Source organism: Neodiprion fabricii, chromosome 1 (genome assembly GCF_021155785.1).
Source record: "Neodiprion fabricii isolate iyNeoFabr1 chromosome 1, iyNeoFabr1.1, whole genome shotgun sequence".
NCBI lineage: Eukaryota > Metazoa > Arthropoda > Insecta > Hymenoptera > Diprionidae > Neodiprion > Neodiprion fabricii.
The window spans coordinates 9,516,241-9,535,626 of record NC_060239.1 but is presented as its reverse complement, the minus strand read 5'-3'; the positions used below and the strand labels follow the sequence as shown (position 1 = coordinate 9,535,626).

General features: G+C 36.5%; 1 protein-coding gene across 3 annotated transcripts in view; it reads right to left on the bottom strand.

The window, feature by feature from the left end:
- Positions 1–19,386, bottom strand: part of LOC124188092 (acyl-CoA Delta-9 desaturase-like) — a 46,841-nt gene that overhangs the window by 6,990 nt on the left and 20,465 nt on the right. For 2 of the 3 annotated variants that reach the window (XM_046580451.1, XM_046580452.1), the window contains exons 2-3: positions 6,367–6,599; positions 2,609–2,739 (exon numbers count right to left, since the gene is read on the bottom strand). In XM_046580451.1, coding sequence (XP_046436407.1) covers positions 2,609–2,739; positions 6,367–6,599 — 364 coding nt within the window. Of the gene's footprint in view, positions 1–2,608; positions 2,740–6,366; positions 6,600–11,545; positions 11,640–19,386 lie in introns of those variants that run through there. The other variant, XM_046580450.1, reaches the window with a different exon arrangement.

The window sequence follows — 19,386 nt, the reverse complement described above, 5'->3', positions numbered from 1 at the left end:
TATTTGAGAACATTTAAAATGTTAGATGGCATTTACAGTTTAAATGCCTATTTTAGATGAAACCATTTCAAACATTACCCAGCAGTAGTTGCAGCAAGAAAAGTAATTTTCATTCTGTAACCTCATACAGAACTAAATATAATTATATTTAGCAGTCATAATGTAGAGAGACGAATATAAGTTGTTGGTAACGTCAAATATAAATTTTTCTCAATAAAATGCCTGTAAAGATTCAATCTGAAAATACTACGTTTCGATATTACTTCTGTTCGGTAATTTAATGGCTAGACGTAATTTTCCGAATTATAAATATTTTTGTCCATCCCGAATTCTTACAGTAGAGTTAAAAATTACTGTGCAGAAAACGAGGAAAATATTTATACATACAGCATTGAAAGTATATAGAGTATCTACTAGCTGACCCGTCCTGACTTATCGAAGATAGACAATCCAAGTTAAATGTACATTATTTTCACGCACGATAAAGCAGTCAAGCAGTGCTTTTCCTTCCGACTTAATTTGACAAATATGGAAAATTCGAAGTAAAAACTTATTTTTATGAAAATTATTTATACCTTATATTACTAGGGAATAGTTTAGCATTTTATGAGTAAAATAATTGTTAAAATCGGTACGGCAGTTCCAGAGATTACGCCCTACATATAAACAAAGAAATTTTACCTCTTTATAATACTATTATTTATTATGTATATTGGTATTAGTATTAGTATATCAGTATAGTATAGAATTATAGATATGGATTAGTGTAAAGTATGATTATATCCATCCGATGTCTATCTCTATGAATTTGAGTGAACTAGTAAGTAAGAAAAAAATACTCGTGGTTGTTCATGGGATACGGATTGAGTGAAGCCACACGTGGCTGCGTGTCGATGTATGTATAATTAAATTACAAGTAGAGGAGATTCTGCGACACAGCAAGTGCGAACGGTGCGGAAAAGCAATTCGATTAATTGCCTCCAACAAGGCTGTAGCAAATTGGAAAACGTGTATATCAGGCATTCCACACCAAACCGACCTATGTAAGAGCCTTAACATTGAAGATTTTTTTTATTTTAATATGGTGTAGAGTGTATAAAAAAACGTCTTTTGCCGGGCTCTAGATTTTTTGGGACACGGGTTTGATTTTTACCGTTCCCGAAAATAAGGAAACCCAATTTTCAAACGAATAGCCCCAATCGATTGGCTTGAAATTTTTCTCGTGGATTCTTTGTTGAAGAACGAAAATTTTGAGACCAAGATGGAAGTGGTCAAGCTTTTGGTTTGGGCGCTACTGGCGAAACAAGTAATTGAAAGGTAAGAAAAAACGTATAAGCTATAATTGCGTATTTTTGAAATCTATATTTAATTCGACTTTTCTCACTTTTTAATTATCTACTCGTTTCGCCTGTAGCTTCTGAGCTAAAAGCTTTCACACTTCCGTTGCGATCTCAAAGTTTTCGTTACCTAACAAAGAGTTCATGAGAAAAATTTAAAGCCAATCAATTGAGGCTATACATTCGAAAAGTGGGTTTTTGTGTTTTTGGGAGCAGTAAAGATCAAAAAAATTGTCAAAGTATCTAAAACTCGGTGAAAAATGATTTTTTTATACACTTTACACGATACTTAAAAGTAAGTAAAATCAGTAATGGTGATTTTCAGACGTAGGTTGGTTTGAGGTGGAATGCCTCATACGTAGGCACTCTCATTACTTATCTCTTTCCTTCTTTTCTCTATTTTCTATTCATTTCTTTTCATTAACAGTAATTATTGTATGATAATGAGAGTTTGATAATCTGCAAACAATCAATTACCTCAACAAACTTTGCCCTATATATCAGTATTGCGTCAATATAAGCGGTAATTAACACATTTTTTTGCTCGCCAGTATAATGTAAAAAAAAGGACGCTAAGAAATAAAAATCGAAGAAAATTACGCATAACGTGTTAAATGATGAAAAACAAAACAAAAAAACAATACACCACAAGGAATACGAATCAATGGTGAAGTAAATAATATATATTTATCATCCTGTTTAACCTACTGTAAATAAAAACGGTCTCATTCGAATTTGAAACGTCCAGTTCACGACACGGTACAAGAAAAAGTAATTAGCTAATTAGTTGTTGAATGAATACGGTTACGCAACACTTCATACGACGCACGTCAGAACGAAGTTAAAGATACGTTCGACGTAGAACTGAGTATTTTTTGCAAACGAAAAAGAGAGAAAGATGTGAAGACATTTAAAATAAGAACAAAGAAAAAAAAAACACAAGGAAAGGTGTGCCCTGTATAAACGTCTCAGGGCTCAAGATTCGGTTGAATCGTTGAAGGAGAAACAGACCTCAAACTCACGTTGCGTAACTGAACATTTACCATATAAAGATACAAAAAGGAATAGTCGTAGAGAGATAGATAGATGGAATCAAGATGGACCTGAACGGTTATCTAAACTGCAATAAAAGATGAAAAGAAGACAAAGCGGTAACTGAAAATTTCATGAGATTATTAAAGCGTCGTGTTAATTTACTCCTGCAACTTATCGCATCAACGATAATGATAATTAGCGCAAAAAACAATAACAAGTCAAGTCGTACGACTTACCTGAAACGCCAGCGTGTTGAAGGTGGTGAGCAGTAGCCTTAGTTGCCATTTGGCTTTGTAGGATTTATGGGCCCAAAGTCTGTGTGCACCAGCCGTAATACCCAGACCGGATAGCTGGTAAAGGAAAAATGCTGAAACATATAAAGCAGAAGAAATGTGATTACAATAATTTCACGTGAAACGAACCAGCGAATCATCAAGAGCGTTACAAGATAAGAGAAAAATTGTTCACTTCGTAAGATTAAAAATTCAAACAGTTCGTAAAATCAAGTTAGGTTGTTAATTTAATATAATTACATCGATTCGATGCGAGCACTGAAAATTATGATAGCGATAGAATTGGAAAAGAAATTTACATCATAGATTTTTTTACCCGTGAATAACATTGAAATAAAATTCAGTACAAAATATAATGAATAATCATATTTTTGAATACTCTGAAACGTTTCGCTTAAACAGGGAGAATAGGGAGAGTGAAAAAGAAATCTGAAAAAATTAGGGAATTTTTTTTTCACCATTTGATGGGAGCGAAGTCGAGATGGTTTGCTAATATTTCTCACAAAAATCAAATTTTTCCTCGCATTTTTTAGTACGATTTTAATGACAAATATTTGCGCGTAAATGTCTTTCTCCGATTGAAAAATCAAAGAAATTATACGATGTCTATGATGCAGGTGATGATCTACATCAATGCGCATTGTAATGGGAAGCCACGTGCTACGGAAATGTCTAATGAATGGACATTTTACTATTCATCAACCATTTCATGGTATGTGAAAAATATATGCAAGCCTGATGAATATTGTAATCCATGCACGATGTACGGAACGCGGCCTCGATTGCGTAAGAAATTCACATGGTTGCCTTTCTTTCCGTTCACGTTTATTATTTCTTCGCACGTATTGAATACAATTATGCACACATAATTCGTCTATTTTTTCAATTCTCATATAACCTAACCCATCCTAACCCAAGAACCTGAATTTAACTCCAACTGCAAATCAGGTTTCGCAAAACCGTTACGCTAACCCGATTGTTATAAGAACTCTGATTCACTTTTGAATGAGACGCGCTTTGCGGCAAAATAAAAAAAAATATGCTAGGAAAATAATCACAGGTGATCGAATGACCCATAGGTCTTTCCGACGTACATTAATATAGTCAACCCCCACCTTTATTTTCCGATCCAAGGCTGTTCTTGGCATATAATTTCAAGAGTTTGCTGTAGACTGTCGTACGTAATCGCAGATTTGAGAAAGCAGAATTTAGAACACTTCCGAACGGTACACTGAGAGGCATTTTTAGTTCCGGTTTCCGCTCAGTTCTTGACTATTTACATTTTTTACCACAGTCGAAAAATATTGTTCTAGGTACAAGATGAAAATTAGTACCGCGAGCTTTTTGCGTCACTAATCACGACCCTAAGGTTAGATTTGCAAAATTGAAATTTGGAATATTGAATAGGCTGAAAAGAAACTAAAAACATTTCAATTTTTATGAAAATTGGTACTCATCGGTTTGTTGGGTGTCTGATCACGAATCTGAAGTCAGCTTACGAAATCAAAAATGCCGATCCAATATGGTAGAAAAAAATATAAAAATATTCCGATTCTGGTAGGAACTGGTAGGCGGACATTTTTTGGGTCACTGATAACAAATCCAAGGTCAGACTTAAAAAATTTCTGATACTGGATCCATTACAGCAGTTCAAAATAAATCAAAAAATCGTCACATTTTCACGTAATACGGTATCCGAGGGCGTTAAATGCGTTAATCACGAATCTGAATTTTTAATTCGAAATTCGAATTGCAAATTATATTCTTTTCCGTCTCTATAAACTTGGAAATTTCACCACGTTTCACCATATTTAGATGAATTTTTCCAATATTCAGTATTTCACACGCATTGTTTCGGACGTCTGCCAATAAGGAATGAACAAGAGAATGGGAGGCGTATACCTATTCACGCCAAACGATCAGAAGTACATTGACGAAAGGAAAACAATCGTTTAATTAACATCAATCATGCGATTTAAGTGATCCAAGTGACTGCGAAAGTGACGTTTGTCAATGATGAATCAACAGTAAGCGGTGCTGTTAACGGACTCTGGAATAATAATAGGAGCCTGTAAAACGCACCGGATTAAGATACTTGCGTCTGAGCCGCAAACAACAACGTGAATATACGCTCGCACACACGAGTCGCCGAAGGCGTAGAAAGTACTTACAATAAACGGCAATTGGCGAACATGCAAATTGAATACCCGCCAAGGTCGGCCCTGTAACTAGACCCAAAATCTGGGCTCGATTTCAGCCTCCACAATAAAACCAAGTCAAACTTTCCTCAATTTCTGCATCGAATTTCCTAAACTGTATTGGAAGTTTTGTTCCGATACGGAACAGTAACTTCAATTTACAAACACAATAAATTCACTGTACAATTTAATAAATTCAAATTGCGTTTTTGTATTTTTCTTATAAATTTTAAAATTTATTGAATGAAAAAATTTTATCTCAAATTTAAGGCAAATACATAGTAATTTACGTCGCTACAACGGTTTTGTGAATTTTCAGCCTGATTTCATAAATTGACAACTGTTTTGTACAGTAAATATGTAGTAAATTTAAAATCATTATTTATCACGATCAATCGACAACGAATTTCGACGCCATCGTGAATTTAACGCAAGACGTGAGGGTGAAAAGGTTTCCAGAGAGTTGCATACGTAAATCAACGTTTGTCGTTTAAAAAACGGGACGGAATTGAACTACGGAAGATAAAAAGTACTCCGATGAAGCGTAATACGTAAGTGCTTCAATCTCTGGTCCCTCGAAAACCAAACACACACGGTTTTCAATTGATCACAACGGATGGCGTACTGAAAATTACGTCACGACCGAACAGAAATCGGGCATCTAAACTCCACGATTCCCGGCAATGGTCTCGGTCTTGGGTTTGGCAATCAGGAAAATGGATCACGACATTTTGAAACGAGCACAATCCATGTTTATGGGATTAGAGATCATCAGAGAATATGTGTACAGTTTCAGAGTGATAGTACCGAAGTAAGTTCAAAATACTGAACAGAACTTTGAAAGACATCGCTTTGCTCGATTTGATAAAAAAAAGAATAAAAAATAAACAATAATTAGTTTGATATTATTCGAAAAGACTTCAAGGGTGAGATCAACGGCCCAAAAAAGCTTTATGAAGACGGAGTTGAAGTGACCCGGTTCAAACAGGTTCAGCAAATGGTTTTGTCATGGTTTAAAATAATCTAACGTGTTCTAATGTTCCCTTCCTGGATAAGATTTTCGAAAAATTTGAAGCTTGAAAAAAAAACTGTGGGACGTGTTTGGATGAAAAAAACAACACGTAGTAAACGATTTCCTGACTTTCCGTTAAAATCCCAGACATTTCCCTGACTATTCCATGATTTCAGAGTTCCATGACATTTCCAGCTTTTCCAGAATTTTCTGGCCAGTGGCCATCCTGTTATTGACTCTATGTTCGGTTCAAATTCAATTCAAATATAATGTACAAAAAAGTCAGTTTACCCCGACGAAAAAAAGTAAACTTGTTACCTCAAAAAATGATTTCTGATTCCTATGATAGAAAACTGATGTTTTCAGTTCTTTCCACGAACAAATTAAAAATCCCCTGTCAATTCGAGATTTTCCAAATTTTCCAGATGTGTGGGCAGTGCTTTACTAGTTAATAATTATAATTAATAGATTGATTTAAAAAAAAAACCTACCGAATATCGTAGTTGTTAATTTGGCAGAGGTGAAAATACGGTAGAAGCCGTGGAGAGCGGTGAGGTGGAGGTAGACAAATATGATTACATTTCGCCAGACGATTTGTCTGACGTACTGTGGCTTCTCTTTTTGGATTTCTGGCGCCACGATCGTCGTGTCTTCCACCGTCTCGCCCTCGAAAAGCACCCCCGTTGGTGCACTCGTTATGTTCGGCGACATCCTTACTCTAGTTCTGTAACCCAAGACCAAAAACATAATGAATTTCTCGATAGGAAAAAATTTATTCTAACCATTATCATCGTCACTTAGACCATTCCATCTTACGACTATCGCAATTGAAACGATTTATTTCGGGCATCGCCTGCAGCCGGTAGAAAAAAAAATATCGAACGAATGGACAAGTTACAGTTTTATTTTTTATTGCCAAAAAATCTGTTTCTTTTTTCAAGTTTGTCAAGTTTTGAAAATTTAAACGCTTTCAAGTTGATTCGTACTGTCGCACATTTTAAATGATCCGGAATAATCAAATTTCAGATATCAGTGAAAGTAAGCGGTAAAGAATAATAAATTTTCTTGGGAACTTGGACAGAATTGATCAGATTCAATTTATCAAAATTTGCAACGTTTCGTTGGTTTTATTTATTTTCCAACTTCATCAGGCAAGCTGTAACAGATGTACATAAGCTTTAAAATTAAGTTGCATAAAACAATAGACATGATACATGTAAGTTACAAATTCAGAAATAATAAACTAAACAAAATTACAAAATATTTACTTTTGAGGTTAAATCATCGTTAAAATCCTCTGGTCCATAACATCAAGTCAAAAATATGTTTAAATAAGAGAAAAATGAGAAAAATGCAAAGAGAAATAAAACTGCAGGGTAGAATTATGTCTGGAATTACGTGGAGCAAAAATTTTCTCGAAATTGCCGTCAATTTGAATAACGTAAAATTATTGGCTTTCGAAATTTTCTAGATTACCCGCATAAAACCAATTTGCATTATCTAATGAGAAAATAATTGTTCGAGACCAGTTTTCATGCTTAAGTAAATACAGAATATTAAGCAGGAATCGTATCGTCATGAATAAAATTAAATGTCGAGCGATAAGTTAGGAAAAACAATTTGCATGATAGGTGAGTCATTATCGTGAACAAAAATTTGACCCTATTCCACACTTCCTTAATAAAATTCACCGCCTCGTTCATGCCAGCTTTTAAAATTTGTTCCAACTTGAACAAATTACGTAGTCATATTTACAAATAATTATACATCACATTTATATACAACCTACGGAATATATTCCTAAATTCTTTCGTGCCGGTAATAAATTACGTAACATGATTTCGCACATAATACACGACGCTTGTAGCACGTGAAAGATATGTCTATAATTAACTTCTCGCTCAACTATTTCTAGTGAAAAAAGAGAGCAAGGGAAATTACACAGGCCTGCGAAATATAACTTTTAATTTCCCCTCAAAACAGCGATATTTTTTTTTTTCATTAATAATTTATTTTTATTCAACAAATGCGTGTGTATAGATTTTTTAACAATTTTTATTAAAAAATAAAATAAAAAATAATGAATATAAAACTGAATATTTAGTTATAAAATGAACAGCGTTAGTTTTGATCAAAACTTAAATGACTAGATGAATCAGAAATACTTGTGATATGTTTTTCTAATTTCTTCAATACTCCTGTTCAATCATTTTCTCTTGTACTTACGTAACTCTAAATATGCTCAGAATCGCCATAAAGAACACATACAAATTAACACAGAAATTGGAAGTGATCTTTAGCAGTACTAAGAAGTAGAAAAAACAATTTCTCAGAAAATTCACGTGATAGAATGTTTTTAATTTTTTTTTTTTTATATGTATAATCGTACCTGATACCTACCGAAATTACTATTCAGTTTTGACGGAGGAAAACCATCGCAGGCCTGTGATATTATACTTCAGATAAATATCGCGGTACGCATGTGTATATGTGTATATGAGTGAGTGAGACAAATTTTGTTTCTGCGCCGATATTTCGAGAATGAATAAACGGATTTATAAGAATTTATTATCAGTCGACACGGTTGTTTTCAATTTATAGCTGTTTGTTACTTCGGATACTATGAATCCGCAAGTTTTTGAGTTCTTAATAACGAAATAAGAATGAAGACATTTCTTTTAAACTTGAAACCCGTCCAACTTAACGACTTTTGAATAAAAAAATTCAATTATCATGATTTAAGATGTTCAAACTATGTAATTAAGCAAACGTCTTCAAAAATCTTTAAATATTACACATGAATTCATAGAGTAAAACCTTAATTAGCCAGCTGCGTTTTAACCAAGATAAAAATCAACCAGACTTGCGTCGAAATTATTCATTTATGAAATTGCCGCAAAGACTTCTCTACGGAAATTCATGTAACCGTCGATATATTGAATACGTGAGTATACATGCATGTATGCTAAACGAATTGGTAGTCACGCAACCACGCAAGCCGTCAGTTCAAACTTATAAATAACACTTTTTTATTAAAACGATACTCTTATACATACTTATACGCAATTGATTGAAAAAAAAAAAATCCATACATCGTAGAGATCGATATAGAAGGCTCGACAAGAAACTGATGAGAAATCTATTGCTAATATTTTGAAATTTTTATAAAAAAAAATTGTCAAGAGGACGCAACTTGAATTATGTTCAACTCGCGTGATTTTTTTACGAGATAGCAGATGAAAACACGATCTGTATAAATTTGCTGAAAAAAAGTAAAATTTTTTCTGCCGTTTCGTTAAATTTTTTATTTCGTACGTTAGTACTTATGTAGAGGAAACATTACATACGGATTGCCATCACGATATAATTATCGAAACTTGTATTCTGTCACGTGTTCGTTTCATTTTACATCAACATCAATCCGTGTCGTTTGTAAAATGTGTTTTTTTTTTTTGTCATATATTTTTTTCAAAGTTTTGCATTATCATTCATTACACATTCGGGTTTAACGAAATTTCAACAATGACCGCTTAATGTATACTTTAAATACATATTCCGGACTGTGCGATATTGAGGTGGATTCATTATCGAATTAACATCGTATATGTTGCATAACTGAGTATGTGGAAAGCGCATAATCTGGCCGTTGAAACAGTGTAAATAGTGTAAAGAAATATTGAAAACAAGATCACTATTTTGAAAATGTAGAAGGACTTCGAATGAGTGCAATTTCGAAAACATCTAAATATAAGCTTCTCTTTTTAAAAATACATATTACTCAATTTCAGACAATTATTCTACAGTGGCGTGTTAATGATTTTTTCTAAAACCGAATCGCTGCGTTAACGTTACGAACTTTAAACTCGTAAAAGATTAAACTTCAAGAAAAGGACCGCACGACGAAAGTTCCAAAGGCTAGGTTTTGTAGTCGAATAAAGTTTTTTTCATTCGTCATGCTGGAATGATTTGAAATTCACGCACTCGTGTCCGTGCAGAAACGAACTAGTGGAAAAAAAGGTAGAGGTCGGTACATAATCCTAAATGTTTGCACGGCAAAAGTGCCAACTGTTCGAACATAAGCTTGAAACAATCGTAAAAAGCTTTTCAAGCATTGAAGTAATCCCGTTCCAATAAAAACATATGGAGGACAGTTTTTACTTAATCAGACTTGTTTTAAAAGACATTTAACCCATAATTACTTATCTACTTCACTGATCTTGTGTTTTCTCCACATTTTCATACTCTGTATATACATAATTTTTTAAGCAATTTTTTTTTTAGGAACGGATAGTGAATCAACTTTTTCTCAATTCGCCAATTAGGCACTTTGAAATGTACGTTTTTCAGAAAACTAAGCATTTTTTTTCTCTCTCGTTTAGAAAGCTTAGTCTGCTGAATATGGCATTCTTCTCATTTTCTACATGCAAAATTTCCTATTATTTGTAGTAAAGATGTGAGCTGTATGTTGCAGATTCGTTAGTTCAATCCTTTGCCATTGGCATCAGGGCCAAAAAATAATCCAGTAGAAGATAAAATCGCGAAATAAAAACCGCACTGGCTTTGAAGAATAATTTCAATGTCAATTAGATAAAGCGAATCAGATGGCAAGAACTTTGATAGATGAGAAAAATATCTAATTGTTTCAAATTTCAGCAGCCGAAAAGCTTTTGTTGTGTTGTACGAATGGAACAAATGTTTTAAAAAAAAAATTTGCTGCAATGACACTTACAATAAATTCTAGCGTAAAAATACAAAAGTATCAAGAAAAAATGTATTATCCTCTACTTGTAAGTGGTTGGAGACTGTAAGATATAAAATAGAACGAACTTGAAGCTCGGAACTTTATAAAACTTTATAGTTCGATCATTTTACACGACTACACGACTAATCGTCACTATTCGATACAACGGCTGTGAAAAATTGAGTATTGATGTGATTGAATCTCTATTTTCTTTCAGTTTATCCAAATGAACCGATGCGTATCTGACTTGTGCATTGATTAGAATATTTCTCTGTTATCCGACTAATTTCATCACCACACAGAATCTACGCTATAAGCCATCTTCAGATTCGCATATGGCCCATTGCAGTTGATCAAGCAAACTCTTCATCACGATCCTCACACTTTTAGGATAAAGTAAAACCGGCTCCGCGTGGGTCGAGTTAATCGTCCTCCTCCGGAAGCTCTCCTAATTTTTTAAACGATAACATCATGCACTTCGGAGTATCAAAAAGCCCAGAAATCTAGATCAGATCGACTCGTCATCGCCGATTTATTCCTTGTCGAATATTTTCACGTAATCTGTTAATTCGATGGAAAAATCCGTAGCGAATTTTCCAGAAGCATCGAAAATAGGTGGAGCGATAACCGGTCACTGTCCGAGGGAAAATCCGAGGCTATCACACGTTATGGATAAAAATTTTTCTCCAGGATTAAAAACATGAGACTATCTGTTAATTTTTTATTTATTTTTTCTTTGTTGTTTCTTTTTTTTTACAGTTAATGAGAAAGCCTGAAAAAGACTCGCGGTTTCGTGCACTCTTGGAACTTTGCCGCAATCGTGCTAAACGAAAAATTTCTCCCACGAACATTCACGCACTGGTTCTCTATTCGTCTTTACCTACTTAAAAATACGAGTACTTCCGGTTCGCGATATCGTAATTATTCACCTGACGATAAATCTGAATAGCCTACATGCTGATGGAAAAAACATCGAGGCTTGTTTCGTCGTGGCTGAGCTACGTCCGCCTATCGACTGTCGACTAAGCTCTGAGGACGCTCTGCCTTCAAGCGGCGCAAGCTCAGCTTACTCGATGCGCCGGGACGCCGGGCGTCGGTGTCTGTGACGTTTACCATTCTCGTCCTATTTGTGGCCGGTTTGTTCTGGACCAATTTGAACGGTCCGTTTACCGCAATCAGCTGATCCAAGGTTGTTGCACCGTATTTCCGAGGCTTTGCCACCTTGCTTTGCGTTGCGAGTAGTCGGTAAGAATGACCAAAAATAATCGATTATGTTTTCCCGATTAATCCACTGTAATCGATTGATTTCTCCCGCAATCGATTTTTGTTTTTTACTCCCACGAACGACGCAATACTAAATAAAGTTATATGATTAGAGTGTCAATTATTATTATTGCCCTATTTTATTTGATATGATAAGTGCAAGATAAATGAATATTTTTACCTGAAATTGACCCAAGTCACGAAGACGGGGCAATTAGATTACTTTGATTTACTGAAAATCATGTGGGTGCATGAAGTTGCAAATATCGTAAAAAGTGAATTGTTACACAAAGAAGTCGCCGCAAGCCTTTGACAGCTGATCGTTAGAATACACGATCATTTATCCCTTTCTCAGCTACAATAACAAAAACCGTTGATTCTCGATTATCGTATTTCCTAAATAATCTACACTTGAAAATAAAAAAAAAAACTTTGCATATTTTAATCAAAAACTTTATAAATTTCTTTTTATTCTTTCAAACAGCAGGTAAGACACCAAACAAATGGGCTCCTCAAAGTCGGTATTATCAACGACGCAAAAATTGACAGTTTGCTATCGTCGTTGACCATCGGCAAATAAATTAACGCATGTTCGTTATCTCTCATCACACAATTACGTACGATTCATTTGAAAATATGTAAAATAAAGTGTTGCAAGTGATTACGATTTTCAAAAGCACAAAATATTTCATCACACGCCAACGACAACTTAGATCGATCTAACGATTAAACGACAAACACTATTTTTTTTTTTTCTTGTATTTCGTTTAATCGTCATGGCCACATTTCTTTCCGAGGCGAAACCCAACCGTACTGTTCGATTCGTCCGTTAGAATATTATTATACAGGTATTCGATCCCGTTCATCCATAACGTTTCTCGTTTATATCTGGAGCAACTTTTTAAACGACGAATAGTGAGAACAAGCTGTGACTAGGCTCGCAACATTCAAAACGATGTACAATGAATCGGTAAAAACATGGCACAGGTGATTTAGTAACGTATACTACGGTTTCGTAGTTTTTATGGCACAAACGAAACTTTTCTAACGAGTGGAAATTTGACAACCTCATAACAAAGCGTGCAGATTAATTACGTGAGATCGTTAAGTTACTTGATTAGGTTCATTATTATGGTTCGGATGAGGAATAAAGCAACGCCTGATAATTCATACTTGTATGAGTTTAGTGGAAAAAGGTTGGATTTTCATTCCCGTATCGGTTTAATTATTATGATCAACGGTTCGAGTGTTTGATATAAAATATCATTTCTATGATCTCCACTGTTACTTTTCGCACCGGTCTCCTTGGTTTAACGTCTGCCATGTAAAACCAATTTACCTAGATGGTGAAGTGAAAGCGAGTTTCAAGAGTTAGGCACATTTACACCTTACAGTCACTTATCTCGGGCTTGAAGAGAAAAAAGAAAAAAAAAAAAAAACGAGTTCCCGTTGCTTCCGGCAGTGGACAACAATGAGGCGGACACTCACTGATCGTCGTGTCATACGAATTGAAGTTGTTCCGAGTCGAGTGGATGCGGAAATGAACTAATTCGTGATCGAAGAATAAGGGTTGCTATTCCAGGATTAAATGCCAACTTGGAATTTCATTTAAATAACAAAAAAAAAAAAAACAGAACAATTTCCTACTTCATCGGGATAAAGAACGCAATAATCTTTTGTCTCGACTTTATAGTTTATACAGCCATTCCGAAAGATTTATTATTAAGACAGTATCGCAAAGAAATGAGTGAAATTTAAAAAGATGATGAAGTTGCATTATATCACAAGAATCTTTCACCAGCATAAGATGGAAAAGAACTCAAAGCTGGAAAAACGATTAAGGAGAACTAAATTCTCAACAAATTTAGATCGGTTTTCCATTATCCAAATCCAGAAAAATTTTGTCATTCATCCGATTTGATGGATCAGAAATAATTTCGTTTGTAAATTAATACTCTACAAATTCGTGGAAATGAATTTTTATAATAATGTTCATAAGTATTTCTAGATAAAGAATGAGATATCTGTAGACGATTTAGCCCACAACGTTTTTATCAACGACTTTTTTCGTCATTTATAAAAAACTCGTACGTACAGATATAAGGCGTAAACTAAAATTTTCCAAATCATATCAGGTTTCTGGTGTTAAACAAGAGATGGAATACTCTATAAAAGCTTAAAAACCTTCAATTACCCGCTTTTTTATACTTTTCATTACTATGCGTTAACGAGAGATCGTTCTGGTCGAATTTAAACCGCTTCTACTCAGTCAGAGCCTGTGTCGTTTTTGTCGTCTTATCGTTTTTGGTATCGACTGTACACCCGATCCATCGTCGAGGTTCGTCCATTGTCTCGAACTGTTTTCCCACCCCACGAAAGCCCCCCTCGAGCATTAAACATCTCGGTGACAACGATCCGCGAAGGGGCGAAGTGCCAGGCATCACGATACAGTCGTTACGTGAAAAAAAGAACGCCTGAAATTACAGTTTATCAATACCACCGTTTCCTTTTTCTAATAAACGCTTTGGTGATCTAAATCCCGAATTTCGATGAAACTTTTCAATACCTTCAGATCGACAAATATCGATCTTAGGCAAAGAATTGTCAAGACCAAAGTTGTAAAGAATTAAAATTTCCACAAGTTTAGTTACGACAATTATCGGTCAGAAGTTGAAAACTCCCGAGTTATTTCACAACGACAAATTTCCCTATAAATTCAAGATGACGGCCGAAGCTACCGCAGAATCTATAAGTCGAAATTCTGTATTCAGGCTACCAGTTCCCCCACCCTTCCCCACCTGCGCCGCTCGGCCAACAATTAGAAAGATAAAACAGTGGGTACAGAAAAATTTCAATTTCAAATCGCATCCCAACTGTACCGCGATGTTTGGATAGAGGTAAACGGCCGGCTTGCTCCGCCGATAACCCTCGTCGTCGGTCGTATAAACATAGACGAAACGCGTTACGCCGCGACCTTGACATTGGCCTTGATCGTGACACACCGCCGCAGGGCAATGAGCCACGATTTTCGACAACAGTATCTTCCGCGGCTTGCGCAGTCGTCTAGTAGACCTAGACGGGCGCCGATGCGTCTCTCTTCCTCCTTCCTTCGCCCCCCCTTGTCGCCACAATTCCACTCTTCGAGCATTTTCAGCAACGCCGGTTGATCAGCCGATAATAACAATTGCGTACGATTCCGAGTCACGCAGCACGCAGTCGCAAAGTTTCGCATCGCGCGGAAAATGAGTCAGAAGAGATACTCCGTCGGTCAAGGAGAACGTCAGATAAACTGATACACCGGCGGATTGGAGGGCGCCGGTGGGAGGGGGGGGGGGGGGGGGGGGGGGAGGACCCCACCGAGATTCGTGTAGTATGCGGGTTTTTTATTCTTATCGCGTAACGTCACGTATATAATATCGGAATTCGTAGTAACAACCTCTTTCTTTCTTTCTTTATCTTTATCGCCGCGCGGAAGATCCTCACAGCTGTTTCATAACCTATTACGTACGATGCACATTCGAAGAGCGTGCACGCTCGATGACTTACCGCGGCGGCGTTACCAGCTCCTTGGATCGGACGATTCTGGAGTAAAATGTATTCGAAACGTCGAATACGTAAATTTATAGTCATCGATGCAAAATATCGAATTTTAAATTGTTTGTGTTACAGAGCGTTGTTGTATATTTTACAATGAAAAGTTCAGTTGCTGTTGCGTATATTTCACGAAGAGTAAGATTTTTATAACCATACGGGATACGGGAAAATCCGGGATGTGCAATTGCGGAGTCTTGTTATGAATGAATTTGTAACGTTTCTCAGTAATTATGAGTATCAAGCCAGGATTAACTCTCTAATTTTGTAGAATGAGATGATTAATTACGCGATGGTTAATAGTAGTCGAAGCTTGCGAAGAATTCGATTTGTAGAATCCAATGGTAATTAAATAGAAATCGTTCATAAATCACATATTTTTTGTTTCTTCTACTTGCTTCTAACTATACTTTTCCGGCTTTTCCGGCTCGGAAATTGAAAAGGAAAAAACTCAGGAAAAAACTCGAACAGTCATATATAACGCTGAGACTCTCAGTGGACTGTTTTTTTTTGTCAAGTCCTAGGCAAACAGAGACAACCTTAGAGTTATCTCTCTCTAAATCTAATCTAATCTAATCTTAAAAAAAGAAAATTGGTAAATATTCAGTTGCTCTGTGACAAGCTGTATAATATGGGATTTTCTGCGTCGGCTTGTAATTGGTTTTGCTCATATCTGAAGGGTCGGACTCAGGTAGTGGTGTCCCCCCCTCAGGCGAGTGTTCTCAACCCCTAGGTAGAAGTACGGGTGTGCCGCAAGGTTCCATTTTGGGCCGGCTACTCTTTTCGTTGTTCATCAACGACATCGGTTCTGTACTGAAGCATTGTTCGTACCATCTATACGCTGACGACTTCTGCATTTCATGGTTCTTTCAGCGACTTTCCGGATATCATTCGACGCGTTAATGAGGACTTGACTAATGTTGCTAACTGGGCGCGATCCAATTCACTTCTCATTAATACTGCGAAAACCGGTGCAATTTGGTTTGGCTCGGGCAGCTTTATCAAAAGGCTCTCCCCAGTCGTTGCACCTGACATCCTGCTTAGCAACACCGTTGTACACGTCAGCGAGACGCTGAAGATTTTGGGTGTTACACTTGACTCTGCGTTAACTTTTCGAGCTGAATGCGGCGTAATTAGAAGAAAGTGTACGGCTGCTCTTTATCGTCTTCGTCGATGCGGGCATTCCCTAACACTTTCATGTAAACTTACTCTGGTTAGAGCACTCATAATGCCCTACTTTGATTATTGTGCAGGACTATATGTTTCGATCTCAGGTGAGCTTGCAACGAAGCTTGGTAGAAGCATGAATGCCGCTGTACGGTTTGTGACGGGTGTCCATAAAAGCAGCCACATTTCTCCCGCATACATACAGCTGAACCTGTACCATACGCTTATAGGATTGAGTACCTAGCTATGTTCTTCCTGGCATCCGTCTTGCGTACTGGCCAACCTTCGTATCTCGCAAATAGATGCAGGTTTAGGGCCCCGGATCGTCCTGGAATGAAGCGCGCGACGCATCTTGATCTTGTAATTTCTAAAGCAAGTCTGAATTATTTGCGTGATTCGCTTTTTGTCTCGTGCGCCGAAAAGTGGAACAAACTCCCGATCTGCGTTAGGAACATGTACGAACGCCCTTGCTTTAGGCAGCATCTGTTTGCCCATTTGTTTAGTAAATTTAAATGTGATGAAGGGTTGTAAGTAACACCATTGGTGTGTAGCCTAGGCTAGTTATTAGTCACTAATTTTGTTTGCGCCCTTCTTTGTTATTTTTTCTCTTTTTTTATTATACTAATACTTGCTTTGTTTTCTTTTTGTATACTTCATTAGTCTGAATAATAATAAGATTGTTATAATATTAAGCTTTGTATAATGCGATATAATGCGAGTAGATTTTATCTACTACCATATGTAAATAATCACCTTGATATGTATATTTTGCATAATGCTTAGGCTATACGGGAACTCTAGTTATTGACTTCTGGATCCCTAGCCTCTAATAAATGTAATCTAATCTAATCTAATCTCTCTCTCTCTCTCCCAAATTTCGCACGGAAAAAAATGAATTCGACCAAGCAGCAGTTGTCAATGAATATATAATTTGCATTGCTCGAAAATGGAGTAAGTAAGAAAATAAGAAAGAAAAAGAAAGTACAATTCAAAAATTTGAGAAAACTTTTTGAATACTGCATACAAAAAAAAAAGAAAAAGTCCGTGTTCTTATGCCAATTCTATCAATTGCAACAAAGGACCAGTTTCGAACCCGATCCGATGCAGGCAAACCGATTTTTCTAAAAATTTCCACTACAACAGTGACTCCGTTAAGTAATCAAAGCACTAAAACAATCGAAATTGCTATTTCATTTTCCAAATATATATATATATATAATAGCAAATAGACCCCTTTGTAACGAGACATGACCAAGGTCACCCAAATCGATCTCCACAAACAAAGGAAATAACATCCTAAATGTAACCAGAATAAGAGAACAGCTTTCTTCGGCTATACCTACACACACACAGACGCACATATATATATATATATACTGTGCACGTGATCCGTTACTTTTTATTCGCAATAAGTAACCCGTTACAGCGCGAGGCGCACGCACGAAAGATGAGGAGGGGGGGGGGGGAGGTAGAGCGAAGCTGGTGAGCGTCAGCTGAGCGGCGAGGGCCAATGGGGAGGGCCGCACGTCATGCTACGAATCGCGCCACCTGCCACTCGCGAATCCCTGTTTTGTAACCGGAAAACGGCGTTCATTTATTTTACCCCTACCGCCATCGGACGGATGGGTGACATTTTACCAGGGAACCCTGGACGCGGTCTGTCTTACGACCGCGCAACACTTCCTACGCAACATTGACCCGTAATCTATACGTTACTCGTATCGTGTATTATATTTTGATACATTGATACGTATACATGGGTATTATATATATATATACGTGACGTATCGCACGTGGAAAGAATGGAAAAGATAAGCAGCTCGTTTTTCCTTCAAGTTTAAACGTTTCTTCCTTTTTCGTGGAGAGTATAGTCTATTCGTTCTACTTCAATCAGTTGCGTTAGTTATGTGGAACGCGTGCATTTTTTTGGAAAAAATTTCGGATGTACGTGTTACATGGAATATTAGGATATAGCGAAAAAAAAATGTCGCTGAAGTATAGGGCCCATTCCATATCGAATCGCCGGTAATCTACAACTCTGACCAGTCTACGTTTCACTGTATTTTTTTAATAATAATCCTCAACCTAAGGAGTACAATAAAAAAATTTTGAATAACTTTTTTTTGTCCTGAGTTTAATAATTTCAACATACGCTTAACGGTTAGTGAAGTGACCGTTGTTTCTTTTTGGTGCCAAAAAATAAATTGGCTACAAAATAAAATTTTATAACTAGTATTGCAGTTAATCTCAAGATATGAAGAGTATAATAAATATACGTCTTATTGTTACTTTATCTCAATTATATAGACTCTAGCTCAGCCGATCCCGGGACTCGCTTACGGTTTAAACTACCACGAAACCGAATGCATTTCTACATCAGCATCCCGCTGGAATTCAGTAGCGAATAAATGACCCCGTATGTATTTTCTGTCGTTTCCGCTGTATCTCCGATCCGCTACTTTATCGTACAAGGTTGACGAACGACAAGCTTGAAAATTTAGGACACCAATTGCAAGTAAAACGTGTGTAATAACACACATGTATGTAAGACGTTCTACCTACCGGGAGAATCTCTTGAAACTTGAAAATCAACCGCGCATGCGCCAAATAATTCAGTCTCATTGGTCGGCGAAATCTTCCCGCATCGATATTCTTGTCCGCAATGCAGGCGGGCCAACCTGCACAAAATGTGTATGTTTGAATTTTCCAAGTGCATAAGCATTAAATTCCGAACGTTCTTTAAAGAATC